This window comes from Rhizopus delemar, genomic scaffold (genome assembly GCF_000149305.1).
Source record: "Rhizopus delemar RA 99-880 supercont3.3 genomic scaffold, whole genome shotgun sequence".
Lineage (NCBI taxonomy): Eukaryota > Fungi > Mucoromycota > Mucoromycetes > Mucorales > Rhizopodaceae > Rhizopus > Rhizopus delemar.
Genome location: NW_027137829.1, coordinates 709072 through 728434, shown reverse-complemented (window position 1 = coordinate 728434; position 19363 = coordinate 709072). Strand labels below are relative to the sequence as shown.

The 19363-nt window shown below is 38.6% G+C and overlaps 8 protein-coding genes across 8 annotated transcripts; 3 read left to right on the top strand and 5 right to left on the bottom strand.

Annotated features, from left to right (window-relative positions):
* Positions 1-548: 548 nt before the first annotated feature.
* On the top strand, positions 549-1073 carry RO3G_04493 (uncharacterized protein; the record flags this gene model as incomplete). Its single annotated transcript, XM_067659083.1, has 1 exon — positions 549-1073. One exon carries the CDS (start codon positions 549-551, stop codon positions 1071-1073), a length of 525 nt encoding a protein of 174 aa, XP_067515184.1.
* Positions 1074-2187: 1114 nt separating this feature from the next.
* Positions 2188-2343, bottom strand: RO3G_04492 (uncharacterized protein; the record flags this gene model as incomplete). Its single annotated transcript, XM_067659082.1, has 1 exon — positions 2188-2343. The coding sequence occupies one exon, from the start codon at positions 2341-2343 to the stop codon at positions 2188-2190; it is 156 nt and encodes a 51-aa protein (XP_067515183.1).
* Positions 2344-3281: 938 nt separating this feature from the next.
* Positions 3282-4412, bottom strand: RO3G_04491 (uncharacterized protein; the record flags this gene model as incomplete). Its single annotated transcript, XM_067659081.1, has 1 exon — positions 3282-4412. The coding sequence occupies one exon, from the start codon at positions 4410-4412 to the stop codon at positions 3282-3284; it is 1131 nt and encodes a 376-aa protein (XP_067515182.1).
* Positions 4413-10304: 5892 nt separating this feature from the next.
* RO3G_04490 (uncharacterized protein) lies at positions 10305-10520 on the bottom strand (the record flags this gene model as incomplete). Its single annotated transcript, XM_067659080.1, has 1 exon — positions 10305-10520. One exon carries the CDS (start codon positions 10518-10520, stop codon positions 10305-10307), a length of 216 nt encoding a protein of 71 aa, XP_067515181.1.
* A 1124-nt stretch (positions 10521-11644) lies between these two features.
* On the top strand, positions 11645-13054 carry RO3G_04489 (uncharacterized protein; the record flags this gene model as incomplete). The annotated part of the gene is made up of 3 exons (XM_067659079.1): positions 11645-11789; positions 11839-12902; positions 12947-13054. The coding sequence occupies 3 exons, from the start codon at positions 11645-11647 to the stop codon at positions 13052-13054; spliced, it is 1317 nt and encodes a 438-aa protein (XP_067515180.1).
* A 1268-nt stretch (positions 13055-14322) lies between these two features.
* Positions 14323-15139, bottom strand: RO3G_04488 (uncharacterized protein; the record flags this gene model as incomplete). Its single annotated transcript, XM_067659078.1, has 4 exons — positions 14323-14358; positions 14507-14775; positions 14820-14951; positions 14992-15139. 4 exons carry the CDS (start codon positions 15137-15139, stop codon positions 14323-14325), a joined length of 585 nt encoding a protein of 194 aa, XP_067515179.1.
* Positions 15140-15313: 174 nt separating this feature from the next.
* On the bottom strand, positions 15314-15559 carry RO3G_04487 (uncharacterized protein; the record flags this gene model as incomplete). The annotated part of the gene is made up of 1 exon (XM_067659077.1): positions 15314-15559. The coding sequence occupies one exon, from the start codon at positions 15557-15559 to the stop codon at positions 15314-15316; it is 246 nt and encodes an 81-aa protein (XP_067515178.1).
* Positions 15560-17113: 1554 nt separating this feature from the next.
* Positions 17114-19164, top strand: RO3G_04486 (gamma-glutamyltransferase; the record flags this gene model as incomplete). Its single annotated transcript, XM_067659076.1, has 10 exons — positions 17114-17255; positions 17305-17391; positions 17442-17522; positions 17657-17798; positions 17871-17906; positions 17971-18067; positions 18112-18264; positions 18308-18679; positions 18731-18980; positions 19025-19164. The coding sequence occupies 10 exons, from the start codon at positions 17114-17116 to the stop codon at positions 19162-19164; spliced, it is 1500 nt and encodes a 499-aa protein (XP_067515177.1).
* Positions 19165-19363: the final 199 nt, after the last annotated feature.

The following is a 19363-nucleotide window of genomic DNA, read 5'->3' as shown; positions in this document are numbered from 1 at the left end:
CTGCTTTGTGATTTTATGCAAATTTAGAGAAGAGGAAGTTCTTGTTGTGTGTGTTATAATATTGTATAATATCCATTTTGTTGTAGAAAACTAAACAAAGGCCATACTTTGCATTTCTAAGTGGCACTTTTTTTTATGCGGTTCATTCGACGCGGTTACTAAAATTCTATTTGACGAAAGTATATGTAGTAAGGTTCGCTCAACTATAATTTTTCGTATGCAAAAGCTTTCCTGCAGTCAGCTTCCAAACATGCTAATGATCACGTAAGGAAGGCAGGATTGCCATTTTAGACCCTGGAACACAACATACAGCTCTACAACTTTGATAGTTGTAGCCATTACTAATTTTTTCCTCTGATCCATTTTATTATACCTCCTTCATTAGTGATATTCTTAGACACTGCTTGCACCTTTCCTTAGTTGCACTTTCTCATATTCTACCTCTGTTGCTTCCTAACATGTGTACAAGCACAATCAAGTCCTTTGGCTGTTTTAAGTCATTGTTCAAAACGATAAATAAAATTAGTTGATAAACCTTCGCTATTCGTATGGTTAGTGAAATACCGCTGACTCAAATCTGTCCTTCTCTGCTCCTTCCAAATCAAGTTTTCAAGGCTACCTACTGGTCTGGAATCCTTGTCAAGCATACATATGAATCTGATATGGTATGTGATAAGTTTCGACGTAGACCATCCACATCTTCAGATCCTTTTCGCTCTAGCAACAAGAATTACTTTAAACAGCTTCAACTATGTCGCATACAAGAAACCACTTTCTTCCATCAGCTCAAATGTCCACACAATTCAATACACATGATCTCATCAGTACTACCACTGTCTGAGCTTACTGAAACAGACTTTGACAACATCCTGGATTCAATTTTACTAGATAGGGTTCCTATTGCTTCTTTGAATACAAAATGGTTTCGTGAATCTCAGCTACCCCACTCATCCATGTTACCAGCATCCTATCCGCGTGCAAGTCCTACAGCCTGGCGCCGGTTTTGGAAGGCATCTGTCCCACAGAGCTCACACGTTACTCTGGAGATTTTATCATCACAAAATGCCATGTGAGGAACGTCTTCACCAGTTAATCCTAACCCGATTTCCAGATCCCGGTTGTGTATACTGTAGCCGTGTTGATTCTGAAGAACACTTTGGTCTTGTCCTTTCAAACATAAAATGTGACAAACAATATCTTCTCGCTTTTTCGTTCACTCTGCCAAGTTGACTGATAATCTCATTCAGCACCCTTCTTCCTTTCACATTGAAGTCGATCCTTCACTCTCTGTGACCCATCTGAATATCATAGCTTCTGTGCTGCACTCTCTATGGCAACTTTACTGGAAATTTATTTTTGAAGACCATCCATTTTAGTTTCAGAATCATAAATCGATACAAAGAAACTGGCCCAATTCGTTTAGGAAAGTGCGTAGGGGATGAAAGGAAAATAGAGAAAAGGCTGAACGAAATGACGATGATTTGATCATTTTGGATGTCTGTAAAGGCAGTATTTTGCATTTTTAAACAGCATGTGGCAGCTATTAAGGATATCAGCTGAAGCTCACACAAAATAGACATATTAGTGAATGGAGGAAGTATGAAAGATAAGACAATGAAGCAACGAAATACGATCTCAAATGGTTTGATATTATCGCATGATACTCTCCCACAAGTATGCAATTTGATTTGATCTAAAAGAACAGACGACATTAGATCCAGCCATGGTTATACAGTTCATCTTGCAAGTCAATCAAGTCAAATTTATATTTGGATAAAGAATAGATAATCCTTCTAGTCATACATCTTGTGTATTGTATATGTCTAATGAGTCATGATTGAAATGCTTTCGTTAATGATGCTTCAAGTGAAACTCTTGTGTTTAGGGATCTATTTTCGGATAAAGAGCAAATCAAAATGACTATTTTGAAAGTCAAATTGTACAAGGTAACAATGACATTTTTTTTATATTGCAATAGTAAAATGCCTTCTTACTTTTTTTTCAAACACTTGTAATCCTCTTGTTCTTTTTTTATTATTGTAAAAGAGAGAGAGAAAGTAAGAAAGTATGTGTTTGATATGTTACTCGAATGTAAACTCACATTGATACGTGACAATACCTATTTATGGCTTGTTTTTTTTTTTTTGTTGACAAAAATAACATTGTATTTTTTTTTTTTCTTCTTTTCTATCTTTCTTTTTCCTTGTTACCCAACAAAAGTAATGTCCACTCACAAAGAAAGGCCACGGAAAAGTTCAGACCCTTATGCAGGCCAATATCCACCTCCACCTCCTTTAAACCAAGAAGATTTATCAATGGAACAAAACCATATTCACGAACCATTTTATATAGTCAATCCTAATTCAAGTCATTCAATATCAGCTGCGGATCAAACAAAGGACAATAGGCAGTTATCCAGTTATGACGAAAGTATGGACATAGGCGGAGACTATGAAGATCCCGAAGCGATTGATTTAAAAGAATATCTTTATGCTGAAAGACAAGAAAAGTTGCGAAAAAAGCAGCAACAGCAACAGCAGCAGCATAGCTCACATTTAATAAACCAGCAAAGTTCATTACCGACACATTATCAAAATGATACATCACCCTTTTATTCACTCTCAATATCACCTACAAGATTCAACAGTGTGCCTACTCATAACCTATCTTCGCCCGCTTTACTCCCACCACCGCTTCCCATCCTCTTCAGTCAACCTCCTCCCCCTCCCCCTCCTCCTCCACCTCCACCACCAAATTTCATGACACCACCTGTGCAACCTCCCTTTGTCTTACCATCACTTCCTCCGCCGATAATAAACAATCAAGAAAAATACAATTATAGAAAACAGAATGGATGTTGTTGCTTTGGGATATCATTTTGTGCTTGTTTTTGGACGCTGCTGTTGTTTATTATCCTTTTAGGTGGTATTGCACTAATTATAATAGCAACAAAGTATGTAAGCGAGGTTTGTGATAATAGCCAAACGGTTTTATGTGGGAAAGGATTGTATAATGGCCTTTTATATGGAGGTATTGTGATTGCAGGAATATCCGGATTAATTTTTTCATGGAGAGTCTTGCACTGGTTTACTTATAGAAGATATTAAGTAAATGTTCACATGTGTAATTGTGTCTTTGCAGTCAAGCTCACTGTCTCATTTTGTTTGATAAACAACGCTGGTTCTTTAGTATCGTTTGGGATACGAACGCTTACATATTTTTATTGTATATTTTTGCTGTTATAAAACGAATAAAGGAGTGAATGATGAATAAATAGAAAATCATAGATGATCGTTGGATGCAGTAGGATTGTAATGGTTGCTGGATAAATCAGAAGGGAACATGAACGATTCGTTCTGCATCGTTTGTATACCTTTTTGACTACTAAAATAACAATCCCATTCTTCAATATCAAATGACATGGGAACTTGCCAAAATTCTGTAGAATTTGGATCAAATGAAACGTCTGAGGGTAGTGAGATGTGATAATCAATTGTCGCGGGCGTTGCAGCCTCTGATGATAAATCGCTGTACGGAGATGGGTTACTGCTTCCGGTGGCTGTGCTGTTGTCCACATAATATTTTTCCTCCATCAGTTGTAAATCGGGTTCTGGAGAATTAGGTACGGCAATCGACGCTTCTGGCCGTCGTCGTTTCCTGTTCTTCGAACGTGTGTAACTCTCATCCACGCATTCCAAATCAATCTCTCTCAAACCGGCCAGGGCACTCAAGATGTTGCAGTGTCTGGCTGAAGTAATCCAGGTCTTTTCGACTTCATCCATCGCATGTATGATTTTGTTAATACTGATCTTGGCCTCAAAAGCAAACATGGCATCAGATGAGGCTGCGTTATAAATAAAGATGATACCGGCTGTAAACATGAAAAACAATGCGTAATTGTTCACATGTGTCAATCTAGATTCAATCAGCAATGACTCTGTGATATCCGATATCTTGTTGGCAGCAAATGTGCAAATTGAGGCTGAAGGGAACACAGAAAATGAGGGCATTTGTGTATGACCTGAAATAAAAGGTCGATGGGTGAGGATGAGTGTTGTATAGAATAGCATGTGCAGTTGACAAAGCTCTATCGTAGGTGCAGGCGCTTGTTCATTCAATCGAGTGTTGGGCGGTCGATATTGTAAGCTCGGTGGCAGCCTAGCCATCCACTTGTTTAGTTTTTTATCCAAGGCTGATACGATACTGTCCGGACTTGACATCAATGATAGATGCTTTCTACCTTTGACCATGTAAAGATCACGAATCACTTCACCCAATATCTCACATAATTGAATCAAATAATAAAAATTTTCCATCACACGAGGCACACGACTTATGTCATCTTGGTCACTTTCTGAAGGGTAAGGTGCGTCATAATCTCTGTCATCAATGATTGGAGATCTTCCGTGCATGGCGCAAGCTAGCCTATCGACAACAAAGCAGCAATAAAACACACGTTTTCTTTCCTCTTTTTCTACAGCAGTGATATTCCAACTGTCGCAATTACGATGTAAACCCAAATTCTGTGACATTCGAATGGCCTTTATAAAAGCTATTTAATATAGGAAAAAGGATATCATACATTTTTTTTTCTCTTTTACCATCCCACTGTAAAGCCAACCTCTTGTGGTCCTTAATGCACCATTTTGGTGGCTACTCATAAGTATTAATGACTGTACAGTGTACAACTTAAAGCTATCCCATTCCAAATTAAGCAATATCCGAGCTCTTTCAAAGAAAACGTCTCCAGCTGTTTCAAGCTTTGAAGTATCCGTCAGAACACGAGGGTCAGGGGACACACGAGAAGCTACGGCGTATATTGCGTTCAATAAAAGTGGCGGGACTTGATTTTGATCCAATGACTGCATAAAAGACTTTTTGTGGACGATGGGTAGAAGAACATAGAAATTTTCGAAATACAAATCAAGTAAATGGTCACTCAGATCTTTGGGTGGCATCTCTAATGGATCCACATCCAAAGATGGCAGTGGTAGACCTGATTGATCTTTTTTTAAATTGAAATGCAACAGTCTGTCCTCAAATTTCTTGCTGGTCTGTAACATGTAAAAGCCAGATGTCTTTCCATAATACCGCAACTGTCCACTTTCATCAATCCTATCCATATTATTTAAATCATCACTGTCAGTGGTATGATTCAATTTAGGATAAGCCATAGAACGATCGCCTCCAGATTCTTGATTCATCGTATCTCCATCGTATCCTGACAATGTCTCTTTGCGCATCGGTCTTGGCCTAACCAATTCGCCGTAAGCTGTTTCCAGTGGCGAATTAAATTCAGCAAGTATAGCTTGCGACCGAGGATCATCTTCTTGAATGATGCTTCCTAACAATGTCTCTAATCTATGCAGTCTACCTTCAATAGCTTCGATATAGCCCTTTGGTGGACCTCTCTATCAGACTGATATATTAATACTATTAAAAAAAAGGGGGAAACTGACAAAAGAAATAACACGCTTTACTTTTCTAGTTGACTCTTTATATGTACACTGAATTCCAAGAGAGGCACAATTGGTACAAACCAAAGAAGCTCCATCGCATTTTACTTTCTTTTTACGACATTGTTCACTTGTTGGAACATGTTAAAAATCAAAGGGTCAACTTTTTTTGTTTCAAGTTTACCAGGCCTTGCTTACACGCTGTCTTTTGTGTCCAACCTGTCCGCTCATTTTTCAAAAAAAAAAAAAAAAAAAAAAAAAAAGAAAAGAAAAGGACAGTGCAAGCAAAGAGAAGAATTGAAAAAAAATGAGTGCTCGAAACGGATAGTGTCATGCTTTCTCACCCCGCAAAAAAAAAAAAAAAAAAAAAAAAAAAAAAAAAAAAAAGAGAGGGGGTAGGATATCAGGAGCGATCGTTTCAAACACAGATTTAAAGATTGCACAACCCTCACGGTTGCACGTACACAGAACGCATAACAATCAACACCATCTAATCTAACATGGGCTCAAAATGGAATTCCATGTGATTCACAGTAGAAAAGAGCAAAAGGGAAGGATGGATAGAGTCTTGTCAATTGCTGCTTACTTTGAAACTGACTTTTATGAATCATGCACCAGGTTCATCTTTACCAGCCTGTCTTGACACTGTCATTTGCTATTTTATTTTTCAGCAAGAAAAGAAAAAAAAATAGCGACCAAGACTTGTAAGAATCCTAAAGAATGAGCTAGTATTGTGATGATTTATCCAATGTCTTCTTTTGGAATCTAGGTGGGGGGAAGACGGTGGCGGGGGTCAACGGCAGAACGGACAACATGGGCGTGAATGGTGCAAGTGATACGGTAGTGAATCTCAACATTTAACTTGAGAATGGGCATAGCCTAAACAATACATGATGCAGCACTGCCATCTAAAACCTTGTTTTTTGTCATCACGTACCTTCATCAATTGAAGCCTCTTGAAGATCACGGACAGCGGTGGTCTCTACTATGTTACGGATCGTGAAACATTTGATGGCTTGATTCTATCATACAAGGTTCGGTGATGGAAGGATTGGGCGGTTTGAATTTTCTCATTGCTGTCTTCTTTCTATCTTGGAAACACAACGATCGCTGATACACTTGCTATGACCATGTCCACTAGTTTCTCTCTTACAAGTCTACAGATATTTCTGGTTTAGAGCGAAGAATATACTGTCTTTTTCGGCAGATGTTGAAAAAAAAAAAATCGCAGTAATTTTTGAAGATGACTAATCTTTGATTTTGAAAAAAAAAAATTGTATTTTTTAAGACAAGATTGGTAGTGATATTGAAAGGGTATAATTGGAATTTCATTCACATTTTACAGCGAAAAACTGGAAAAGTGTAGCCATATCGCATAGGACTACTAAATTAATAACATGTTTAGAAGCATTCAGCGGTTGATATGATCTTTCTTTGAAACCATATATTGTTATTAAGATGGTTTAAAGTGTAATTGTTTCACTGCTTAACTTTCTGTCTCGACCATTTTCGCAACATCCTAATGCTCTCTTTGAAAGACGTCTGAAATTGACTGTCTTGTACTAGCAAGATTGCTTTTCTAACACATGTTCAAGGTAAATATCGGCATACATTGATGCTATGTCAAATATATATTTCTTTAAAAATTGCTTTTTTGTTTCTGGCTCGATGCCCAATAGTCCTTTTTATATCTGACGAACATATTTCAACAGATAAGCATTGTAGCCGAATACCCCGAGATGGACAAGGAGGAGATCATCAGAAAGTGGTTTGTCTGGGATGCGACCTTTTGAAACCCCACTGTAAGCTAGGAAGCCAAGTCTGACAATGTGGCTCAAGCTGAACTTGTCCTAGTTTATTCCAAAGCTTTGGAGTTAGAAGATTATGTTGCTTTTCTTTGGCGTTGCTCTGAGCATACTACTATCCTTTAGGCTCATTGTATGAGCACGTGAATCAACCATGCGATTACCTATTCGATTCACTCAAGGTGTTGACTCTCGTCTTATTTCAGAAACCAGACTGTTGCCCGTTTCTTGATTGCCAACTTAAGATAGAAATTTGATGATGATGCTATCTCTGTGATGGGAATCTGGTCTTCTTCAAACTCCAGGTTTCATGAGCCCATTTGAAGTGTGGGGCTCCAAAGACTCCTTCAGAAGAATAGCTTCAGCGTCCATCCTGCAGCTCCAGAATCCAATAATTTCTCCTGGACAGTGATCGCTGTTTACTATCTCGATGCATCAAGTGTAAGTGACAAGCATCCTAGTAGCTTTTGAATTCTTACTCATTTTTTCTCTTTATTATTATTTCCAACCCCATACACTAAGAAAATCAACCAAAGGCATGTCTAACTTTCTTCTATTTAACTTTATATCTAGTTGGGTATTTTTCCTTGCTTTCCATTTAAGTCTCCTTTTTTGTCAATTTTATTCTGTTTTTTTTTTCAGTTTTCTTGTCTTTCTTTACCAATTTCCCTTGCCCTTTTTTCCGTTTATTTCAACCTGGTTTACCACTAATTAATAAAATAGTGTATTAGTGCTGGTGTAGAGCAAAATCAAGAAGAAATGAGCTTGAATGCTATATTATACAAGCCTATGTTTACTGTATCTATTAATCCATTTTAACTATCTATCAGTTATTTAGAAAGATGTAGGTGCTTTTATCAGATTTGACATGGTACTTTCAAAACTAATCGTCGTAAGAGTAAAATTTATTATCGCATCTTCGAATTTTGCCTATCGTTTCATGATACTAATCAGCCACTTTTTGAAAGATCATTTTGGCGTGTTAACTTGGACTAGTCGTATATCAATTGACGAAAACAGCTTCTGTTGTTATCTTGCATTTACTATCCACCAAATTTTCTTTTCTGTGCCTGGTATTTACCATCTGTTTTTTAACTGATAATTATCCGGCAATGAAGCACTGTTTTGGGTTAACCGTGTTATTATAACAATACTTTATAAAATGAGGGGGTGATTGGAACTGCTTGATAGAAAAGCTATAGACCAAAGGTAGAATCAAAGCAATCTAATTTTGTGCTCTTGACTGTTTAGTTACTCTAATTGCATGTATTTTTGTCTAGTGAAAATGCACTTTTTTTTATTCTCTCTTTTTTTTTGTTGTCATCCACAAAATAGATCGTTTTAATAAAAAGACAAGGAGTTTATAAGAAAGGATTGGAAAAGGTCATCACTGTGTGTCTAAAGAAAAGTTGTGTCTGCTTGTGAAACTTTGGTATGAAAAAAGGTCGTCCATCAGACCACAGTTACTTGTAGCCAATGCCTATGAGCCAACAAGAATGAAATCAATCAAGCATGTAACAATGACGACAACTCTGTCACTATAAAAGAACCCTAATGAATCACATTGTACTCTTTTCTCTCTTGTGATACCCTTGTCTACTGACCAACCCTTGCCAACAAATATATTGCAAAAGTCGAACCCGTGAAGGCTCAATCGGAATCTCGTCTATTTTTTTTATCTTTGAACCCAACTGCACCACTTTGCCAACGAAAATTAATTTCAAGCGCTTTTGCAAAGGAGGGATGTGTGCATACCAGCAGTGTCTTGTGCTTTCATTGAAGCTCTCGAGATGCTGCTGAATTGACTGAAGGTGTGTTCGGAGAGCATTGAATAAGAGATGAACAGTTTATCATGTTTATAAAGGTTATGGAGTACTCCGTTCTATTTTTCAAAAGAACTTGTTGAAATAATAAAAGTCAAATTAGAAGGTAATAGTATCAGAAAAAGAAAGTGATGCACATTGAGCAGTTGAAACACTGCAGAAGGCGTAGCTTGAGAAGGAGGAAGAGATGAATGAATGATTTAATCCTCAAAAGCTATTTTTTTTTTAAAAAAAAAAAAAAAAAAAAAAAAAAAAAACATTGGGTACTGGAAATGGTGTGTTCTTTTGACTGATGAGACATCCATTACCATTTTCAGTAAAATACAAAGCCTTTTATAGAATATAAGCTTCTTGACTAAACCGTCTTTTCCTCTCCCTAAATCCCCTCTTACTTTTTTTCAAAGGAGAATCTTGGCTGAAAAAAAGAAAGAAAAGAAAAAATAAAAATAAAAAAAAAAAAAAAAACGAAAAAAAAAGCTTAGTTTGTGTGATCAAATGAATATAAACTATAGAAATGATTGTCTATTGTTTTATTTGTAATACTATCGTACAAGTACGACTGTAAAAAGTTCACGTTTAATAATACACAAAAGACAAAAGTGCACACGTTGGACTTTATGTGAACTTTCTTTTCGTGAAACATTCTTTTTATAACCCAGATCTATAAAACGAAGGAAAAGTAAATCAATTCCTCTCTCTCTCTTTTTTTTTTTTTTGTTTTTCATTTACTTTACAGTCATACGAATCTACATTGATGCCTCAAGCAGATAGATGTATAAATAACAAAGGACGACATCACAAGATGACAAGAACAATAGATAATAGACATCATGATCGTAGTAGAGGAATGAGACCAATTCGTACAATGAAACCACAAAAAGAAAACAAAAAAGGTATCTACAGCAAACACAACACCACACTCATACTCTATAGTCTTTCTTCACCTGTTCCCATACGAAGTGACCTATCAGATCCTAAGCTATCTGGACTTCGAAACACTCATCCACTTGCACACCGTATCCAAATCATGCTACAGCCTGGCACGTTCAAACGAAACATGGAAAAGGCTCTGTTTGAATCGATTTCGGATCGGATGCGATGCTCTGTCTGTCACAGATTGGCAGGATGTCTATCAGCAGCACCATGTCCTCAGCAGACGCTGGACAAAGGGAGAAGCCAGTCGACAGAGCCTGACAGGCCATTTGGATGGTGTCTACTGCTTACAATTCCATCAAGACATCCTGGTGACCGGCAGCCGAGATCGATCGATCAAGCTGTGGGATTTGAAAAGCAAGGGATGTCTCAAGACGCTTTATGGACATGATGGGAGTGTGCTCTGTTTGAGGTATACGGATGCGATCCTGGTCTCTGGCTCGTCTGATACGACGGTCATCGTTTGGGATCATCACCGGCCGGTGCAAAGACTCTATGGACATACGGCGGGTGTGTTGGACGTCTGTGTGGACGATCGATTCATCGTGAGCGGTTCAAAGGATCATACGATACGCGTATGGGATCGTCAGAGTGCGCAGTCGGTGCGTACGATCAGGGCACATCAAGGACCTGTGAATGCGATCGGCCTGGTCGGGGACAGGCTGGTGTCTGCTTCGGGAGATACGATGATCAAGATGTGGGATGTGAGGACAGGCAGATGTCTGAGAGAGTTTGCTGGACATACGAGAGGATTGGCCTGTGTGAAATATGATGGGACAAAGATTGTGAGTGGATCGAGTGATAAGATGATTAAAGTGTGGGACGCAGAGGTTAGACAGAGATTGATTGAATGTGCATGTATTGATTGATTGTAGACAGGGAAATGTCTTTTGAATTTAAAAGGTAACAGGCCATTTCTTGTTTCCTAAGCTCAATTCTTATCAAAGGACATACAAACTTGGTGAGAGCGCTTAGTTTTGATAACGAACGTATTATAAGTGCAAGTTATGATCAAAGTATACGTGTTTGGGATATAAAGTAATTGTGAATAGATGCTTGATAAAATAACTCAATTTGAATAGAACAGGCGCTTGTTTATTCACCTTTTTAAATGAACATACAAGTTGGATATTTGATGTACAATTTGATAAAACTAAAATTATTAGTGCAAGCCAAGATCAAAGAATATTAATCATTGACTTTGCTACAGGGTTAAATAATAAATATTTCTAATCCGTCATCATTCTTAAACAACCCTCTGGGATTTTCTATTTCTTATTAAAACTCAATAAATGACGCTGTACCAATGACAAGTAAGTAATACAGCTAAACATGGGGCTTGTAAAGAATACGGTATTCATCGGAATTTAAAATAAAATTAAACAAAAAAAAAATCGAGACAGTTCCGATTCAATGTTGTCCACATGATTTGAAAAAGGTTTTTTTTTTGTATTTTTTTTTTTATTGCTTTTTTTTTTTTCTTTTTTTTTCATATTTTTTTTTTTTGCAATACAAAACAAGAATGTATAATAACAACAATCAAAATGATATAATAAATCAATCCAACAATGATGGAGGAGGGGAAGCAGATATTTATGCGTTATTATCAACAGACAACGATCCTATAATGAATAGCATTGACACTTCAACGTTAATGATGGACATATTCAACACTCAATATTTGGAACATCCACTTTCGAATAACACCAATTCATTTCCAACACCTTCTTCTACTCTATCTGCTTCAAATGATTTAAATTTACATCAGCAAGGTAAAAGCATAAATAAAGCATGATTGAATACATCTTTAATGATGTTTAGATTTGATGAACTTTGATTTTAATAACAATCATCAACAACAGCCTTATACCCCAACTTCTGAAATAAATTCAGATCCATTCTTTACGCAGCATCCACCTTTGATTCCCTCAAGAATGAATCAAAGAAGACATTCTGTAGCTGTAGGAGTGGATTTATTTCAGCAGCAATTCAGTCATCATCAACCTATCATTCAAGAAGAACAACAACCATCAGAACCGCATCCACTATCCGCAGTCGACCATCGAGCTTCCATGCCAAACATATTTCAAAATACAAGACCCGGCTCTTTATCGGTCAAAGAGCCATCGACGGATGATCACAATCTCATTCATTTCAATCCACTGCCTTGGTCCACTTCGTTGACTACGACAAATAACACCGAAAAGACCAACGGCCGACATAAAAGATTCTTTTCTCAACAATACGATCCATCACAACAACCTAGCCTATGTCCTCTACCCATGTCTGGTGTGGCCAGTCGAAGGGTGAGTATGGCCACACCGAATGATATCTCTACTTGGAATAAGATGGTCAAGAATAACGAAAAAGAAACGGCACCCTTCCCACTTTTGAAAGAAGAAGAAAGTCAACCAGAGGAAACAAAGAAACGTAAACGAACGAGAAAAGAAGAAGCATCACCACAGATCAAGGAAGAAGAAGAAGAAGAAGAACAACATCCGGATGATTATCCTAATATTACTGAAGCAGATGTAGAAGCAGCAAAAAAGAACCCGAATGCTATCCCACGACGTCAAAAATTAAGGTATGATGGGGATGAATACACACCAAAGTGGGTTCGATACACTGGCCAATTAAAGGAAGGCTATTGTGATACATGTCCCTCTGGTAAATGGTTACAGTTAAAGAACAGTGCTTATTGGTATCACAAGCAGTTCTTTCATGGCATCAGCTCTGTCTCTGGCAAACGATTTCAGAATCCATTAGAACAGAGACACGGTGAACATGATGCCTTGGAGGGGTTATGTCATCAGTGTAAAGAATATGTACCGATTTGTAATTCGAAACGTAAAAGTAGTGTGCTTTGGTATAGGCACGCTCATAAGGTAATCAGGATCACCCTGTATTTCTCATCTAATCCATTCTCTAGTGTCATATTTATGATCGACCCAAACCAAGAATAGGTGGTGGTACCAGTCGACGTGAGTCTGTACAAGAGCAAGGATCAAAAAAGACAAAGTTTTCTATAAACGATTAACACACACACCCCTCTCATTTTGCTTTTATTTAATAAACACACCAGACGTTGTATAAATCATTTCTTGTTACATCTCCAGCAGACTGACGAGCTCCTTGACATGTTTTGCAATCTCATGAGATTCTTGAGCTAGACTTCGTTTAAAAGCTGTATTCGTCGGTTTCGAATTCTTGCGTATTTCCATCATCTTCTGGTTATGCTTCTCCAACTCTTTCAAGATCTGCATGCCCTTGGATCGATATCGGCCGCCTTCTGTCGTCTGGAGTGTTTGTTTGGTGGTGGTGATGAGGTTGGATACGATGGTGATGATGGGCGTGATGACATCAAATAGGTTTTTATCATTGGTTCTTAGCGCGCTGAGCAAGTCTTGGACGGCAGCCACCATGTGATCTGTCTGGTTCTTTAAGAATCGCTAATGAAAAAAAAAGGGTGTCAGTGGAGAACACGATCAGGGTCAAGTGCTTACCGAGAGCTGATGTGGGTTGAATACCCGACCCTCCTTTGAACCTAGACCCAACAGCTTGACGAGGTCCACGATCGTCATGGTCAACGTGATAGCCGCGGCATCGAGCAGGCTGACGGGCGTGATGCCCAGGCCGTGAGCAAGGCCAATGGCAGCCGAGAGCAAGCTAGAGAGGGCGGTGGAGAATCTCTTTTTGATCTCGTCCAGACTGGACTGATCCGGTTCGGTCAGGAGCCTGCTGAGCTCGTGTGCTTCTACCTCGGTCGTGATCGTCTTGCAGGTCATCACGACCGACCTGACCGAGGTCAAGACGTCCGACTCGCTGGACGATCGCGAGGCCTCCATCAGGCTGTCCATCGCCCGCTGGTATTCCATCAGGGTCGTCTGGTCGATCGCACCCTGGGCGGTGGGCTTGATCAAGAAAAGATCCCTAGGTGTTTCGGATGGCATGGTTTTCATTCGGATGCTTTCGTACTTTGCTTTCCATGAATTGGCCTTTTGTAGTTTAGCATTCGTTTGTCTCAATCGATGGTTACCTCTTCCGTGATCGATCGAACCCTTTGTTCGGTCTGCTCCTTTTCTATCCTCAGCCTTTCGTTCTTTTCTGATAAATCCTTGAGTTCGTCAATCAAGATTCTAATTTCATTTTTCACATCCTGTACTGCCTACTGGAATCAATCAATGGTCCTCTATTTTTTTTTAAAAAAAAGAATACCGTCTGCTGTTCTGTATGTTGATTTAATAGCTTATTGTATTTATCATTTAATTCTTCATATCTATTTTTGATATCCAACTGTTCCGTGCTCTAAAGAGTATGTTTAGTGAAGGAGTTTGTTTGCTGCTGTTTTACATTTAAAGTAAGCTGCAGTGATTTAATTTGTTTTGCCATCAGCGCTATTTTTAACTCATACTTGTATCTTGTTTCATCCATTGATCTCACAACCTATTTCAACACTCAATGACAGCCACCACCTCTTCACTTGACTTACTGAAGCAGGAGGCTCATCAGAGGGCTTCACCATATTCCCTAAATCAGCCATCAAACTCTCCAGATCATCCGTCACAGCCTGTTCTTCATCCGAGTCATCGACAGCGGCCCCAGCAGAGGGATCGGTCAACAGCAAAGGATATCTACGCTTCAGCTCATGATAGACATCACTCGAAAGATCCCTAAATTTGGAACTGATCAACGTTGCCAATTTTTGTCTTGCTTGGTTTCTTCTCGGATGAAAATCCTCTCTGACGGGTAAAAAGGATCCTATAAACACCTTAATATCCATACAAACACATCTCTTTCCATACTGTGACCCTCAGCCGTTCTTCTCATCAGCTCATCATACACATCCGTCGCCAGCTCATGAAACTGAAGGTTGTTTAGCCTCGACAGCTTCTGTCTGGCGGTTGATCGGGTGACCGAGACACCTTCAGAGGCCTCTAAAACAAATGAGTTTGATTCCCTTGTCTGTTCTCTTACCTTTGGCCAAGATGGAGGAAAGGTAAGTTTGGAACTCTTGAAGGTAAACTTTGGCTGATGCTTCTTGCTGAACAGACCAGGTGTTTTGTTTACTAGAGGCTGAATTGATAGAATAAGTGGTTGAAATAGTAGATCGATTGTTTAACATAAAAGATGAAAAAGAAAAAAGAATAAGCAATGTAAAGTGAAAAGGAGAAGAAAGAAAGGAGAACAGGTAGTGAATCTGAAAAGCATGTTTTTATTATTGTCATTAAGGGTTCTTCTTGCTTTGGGTGTGTAACAGTAGTGTCCCTGATTTATTGTTGTCATAGTGGTGGTATAGTTAGAATGGTTGATTCTTTTGTAGTTCGCAATAGACTTCATATTCTTTTAATCTCATCTTGTTTTCTTCATAGCGTCTCTTATCTTCTTCTTGTTTGCATAATTGAATGAGGACCATAATATCAGGTTGTGAATGGAATTGTGAAATGAGTTGATTCCAATCTTCATCATTGATTGAGCTTATATTTGTCCCTTTCATCAACTCATCTTGGGTATCCAGTGGATGGAATAATGAATTATTAGACATTATTTCGTAAAGAAAAGAAGAAATAATATTCTTGATCTAATTTAAATTTTTTTTTTTTTTTTTTTTTTTCCCTGGTTGATTAATTGAATGATAATCACTTTTCAGTTTATTCAACTTTATTCTCAACTCCTTTGTGACTATCGCTACCGAAGCAAAATAAGCAGTGTTTCCTTTCAATGCATTCATTTTCTTTCTTTCTCTTCTTTTGTTGATCGCATCCTTCAGTCATTTTTGTCATGTTTATTCATTTCCCGGATCTTCCCGTTGATTGAAGCGTCTGATTTACAGAAAATAGACCCGCCCAGAAAATAACACTTTATCGATACGCGCTTGTCATACCATCCAAGCGTCTCTTTTATCAGTGGATAATCTAAAGTCCCCTTTCCCCCAATATTTCATCTTTCCCAACCATTCGGAAGTCAGACAGCACGCAGTCTTTGATAACAATCCATCCACTACTGCCAAGGCACGAAAATAGGGGGTAAATATTACTCGTCATGCACCTCTGCTCATTCGCTGTTTACCTTATGCATTCCAAGCATACAGGTTGCTTTGCTCCGGTCCGGAGAGTTGGTGCAGCTTAGATGGATGCCCGTCTCTAGCCTGCCAAACGTCCTTCAAAAATCCTAATAAGCACCGTGTTTTCTGTGAGGCATGAAGGATGACAATCGGATGGTGACAGGGATTCGATCTACAGAAAGGCAGTCAAAAGGCATTAGGCCTTTGATGAGCCCAAGACGATATCAAAAAAGAACAGAGAGCTAGGGTTACTTGTATACCGGCACGATTACAAATTTCTATCAAATTTAGAGAATCAAAGCTCACTGATACTTGATGCCAAAAAAGTAATATCAAATTGTCTTTTTCACTTTTCTTTTAAAAAGGACATTCAAGCCATTCCCATCTATCCAACTGTCTTGCTCTCTCCCTCCCTCCCTCTCTCTCTCTCCTTTGTTTCTCTATCACATGTAACTCTATTCAACTCACCGAGCAGTATTTAAATCAATTCATGAGTAATTTTAAGGTGATGATGTTTATCAGAATAAACTGTCTTTGATTTAATCATTCTCATCCTTGTGTCCATCAGAAACCATCATAGCATGAGTAGTGAGCACCTGTAAAAATCAACAGTGAGATCTAAAAGGACAGAGTTTGCTTCAAAAATGAGCAAAGAGACGATCAATAGATACTCAAAGAGAATACATGATTGATCCAAAATTCCTCAAGTTTGCGTCTTTCTTTTACTTTTGGCTGTTATAAAAAAAATCTTTGATGAGATTGAAATTGTTCGTACACTACCATGGCTTGTGCGTTAAGGATACCACAAATCATCATAGACGCCTGTTTGTTGATGGTGAACAAATAAAGTCTCAAAAAGGAATCTTTGTGTGATCCTATTGTTACTACCAATCTGTACATACACACTCACAATGAAGAATAAATTTTGTGAAACAGAGGGGTCTCTTTCTTGATGTGTGTGACGGTAAATGAATAGATTATGCTACAATTTTCACATTTTTTTTCTCTTATCTTTTTCTTTTTATATTAATCATCATGAACATTCTGGATGAAGAGAATCGAGCTTTGTTAGAAAACAAGGAAATAAAGCCAAAAAGGCCCACTAAGCTATACATGATTGGCACAGCCGTCTTCCTGCTTACTTTTATTTCAGTTACTTTTTCTTTTTTTAACAAAGGTAAGCTGGTCTGAAGGATACACTGTTGACATGTTAAAAAAATAAATAGAAAGCACAAGCAAACCGCATTTGATTGTTGGTAGCCAAGGCGCTGCTGCTGTCGAATTGAAAGAATGCTCTGAAGCAGGAGTGGAGAGTAAAGAGGATACGGGGACAGTCCAAAGTTCTACTGACTTTATTTTATAGTTTTAAGAAATGGTGGTAATGCTGTTGATTCAGCTATTGCTTCTGCTCTTTGTATAGGTGTTGTGAATAGTTTCGCCACAGGTAAAAAGAAAACAAAAAAACAAAAAAAAACAGAGTTGCGTGATATTCACTCCAAATGATCACATACAGGTATCGGAGGGTAAGTGCTGTTCTTGAAAAGGTTGGGTTACAAAAGACTTATCAGACCTCTAGAGGAGGATTTATGCTCATCCGGTCTCCAAATGGAACCTTTGAATTCATTGATTTCCGCGAGACTGCTCCTAATGGTTCACATAAAGATATGTTTATACATGATCCGATGGCTGCTCAACGAGGTGGTATGGCTGTAGCAGTACCGTAAGTTGATAGCAATAGACAATCCCTTATCATGTCTCCTCACAGTCTCCCCTCCTCTTTTTTTTTTAACAGGGGTGAGATCAGAGGATTCGAACTAGCACATAAAAGGTATATTTTTTTTTGGGGTGTGGATAAATCAAGACTTGCTCTAATTTGCTTACAAATCCAAAAGACATGGCAAGGTGCCTTGGCAAGATTTATTTCATTCGGCTATTCGAATTGCAGAAGAAGGCTTTGAAGTCACTGAATTATTGTACAGCAAGTTGTTGGTAAGTGGAGAGCATGAAACATGTCCTGAGCTAAAGTTTTCAAGAAATCCAAACTTTGGATTGAAGCCTCACCTGCGTTTGCAGCAGTCTATGCTCCCACCGGAGTCATTGCTCAACCAGGTGATATCATCAAACGACCCAGCTTGGGACAAACGCTGAGAAAGATTGCAAAGGAAGGTGCTGATGTGTTTTATGAGGTACAGACAATGCTTGTTGGTAAAGAAACTAAAGTATGTGTAGGGTGTGATTGCGGAAGCTATCGTGAATGCGACACAAGCTGCAGGTGGCATACTGACTTTGGATGACATGAGAAACTATCAAGCCTTGATTCGTCCTACGGTCAGCACGTCTTATCACGGTAAAAAGGTAGTGACTTGCTCAGCACCTACCAGTGGGCCCATCCTTCTTCACGTCCTCAACCTGATCGAGCCCTATGATTTCCACAAGACAGGTCCTACCGCCTTAAACATCCATCGTCTGATCGAATCACTCAAGTTTGGTTATGCATTCCGAACCGAGCTAGGCGATCCGGACTTTGTTCATAACGAAGGACGTCTAGAGGAAATCATCAGTAAAGAATGGGCTGATCATGTTCGTCGAAACATATCGGATGTAACTATTCAGTAGCACTTGCTTTTTTGTAGATTAACATGTCCTTCATAGGATAAAACACATAGCCCTCTGTATTATGGACCAAAATACCAAACCAAGGATCCTCACGGTACTATGCATCTCTCCATCGTAGATAAGGAAGATGGGGCAGTCTCGTTAACTTCCACAGTCAATCTGATGTTTGGTGCGAAATTCATGGATCCTGTTACAGGCATTATTATGAATGATGAAATGGATGATTTCTCTATACCTGGTATTCCAAATAATTTTGGTTTATATCCAAGCATATACAACAATGCAGGTAAATGGTTCACTACGGATGTTTTGTATTCATTTGCTTTCTAGCTCCTGGAAAGAGACCCCTCTCTACCATCACACCAACCATCATCGAAAGTGAAGATAATGCGATTGAATTAGCAGTGGGAGGCTCAGGCGGTTCACAGATACTAACTGCCACACTGAATGTAACTTTTTATTTTGTATAGATGTATATTTTTTAAACAAGTGTATTTAGGTCATCTTGAACACCTATGATTTTAATCATGATTTATTTGAAGCTGTAAAAGCACCTAGGATCCATCATCAACTCATTCCGAACCTTGTGGGGTTTGAAACAGGTTACGATGAAGCCATCTTGCGTGCATTAGAAGAGAAAGGCCATCAGGTACAAAAGCGAAAACATAG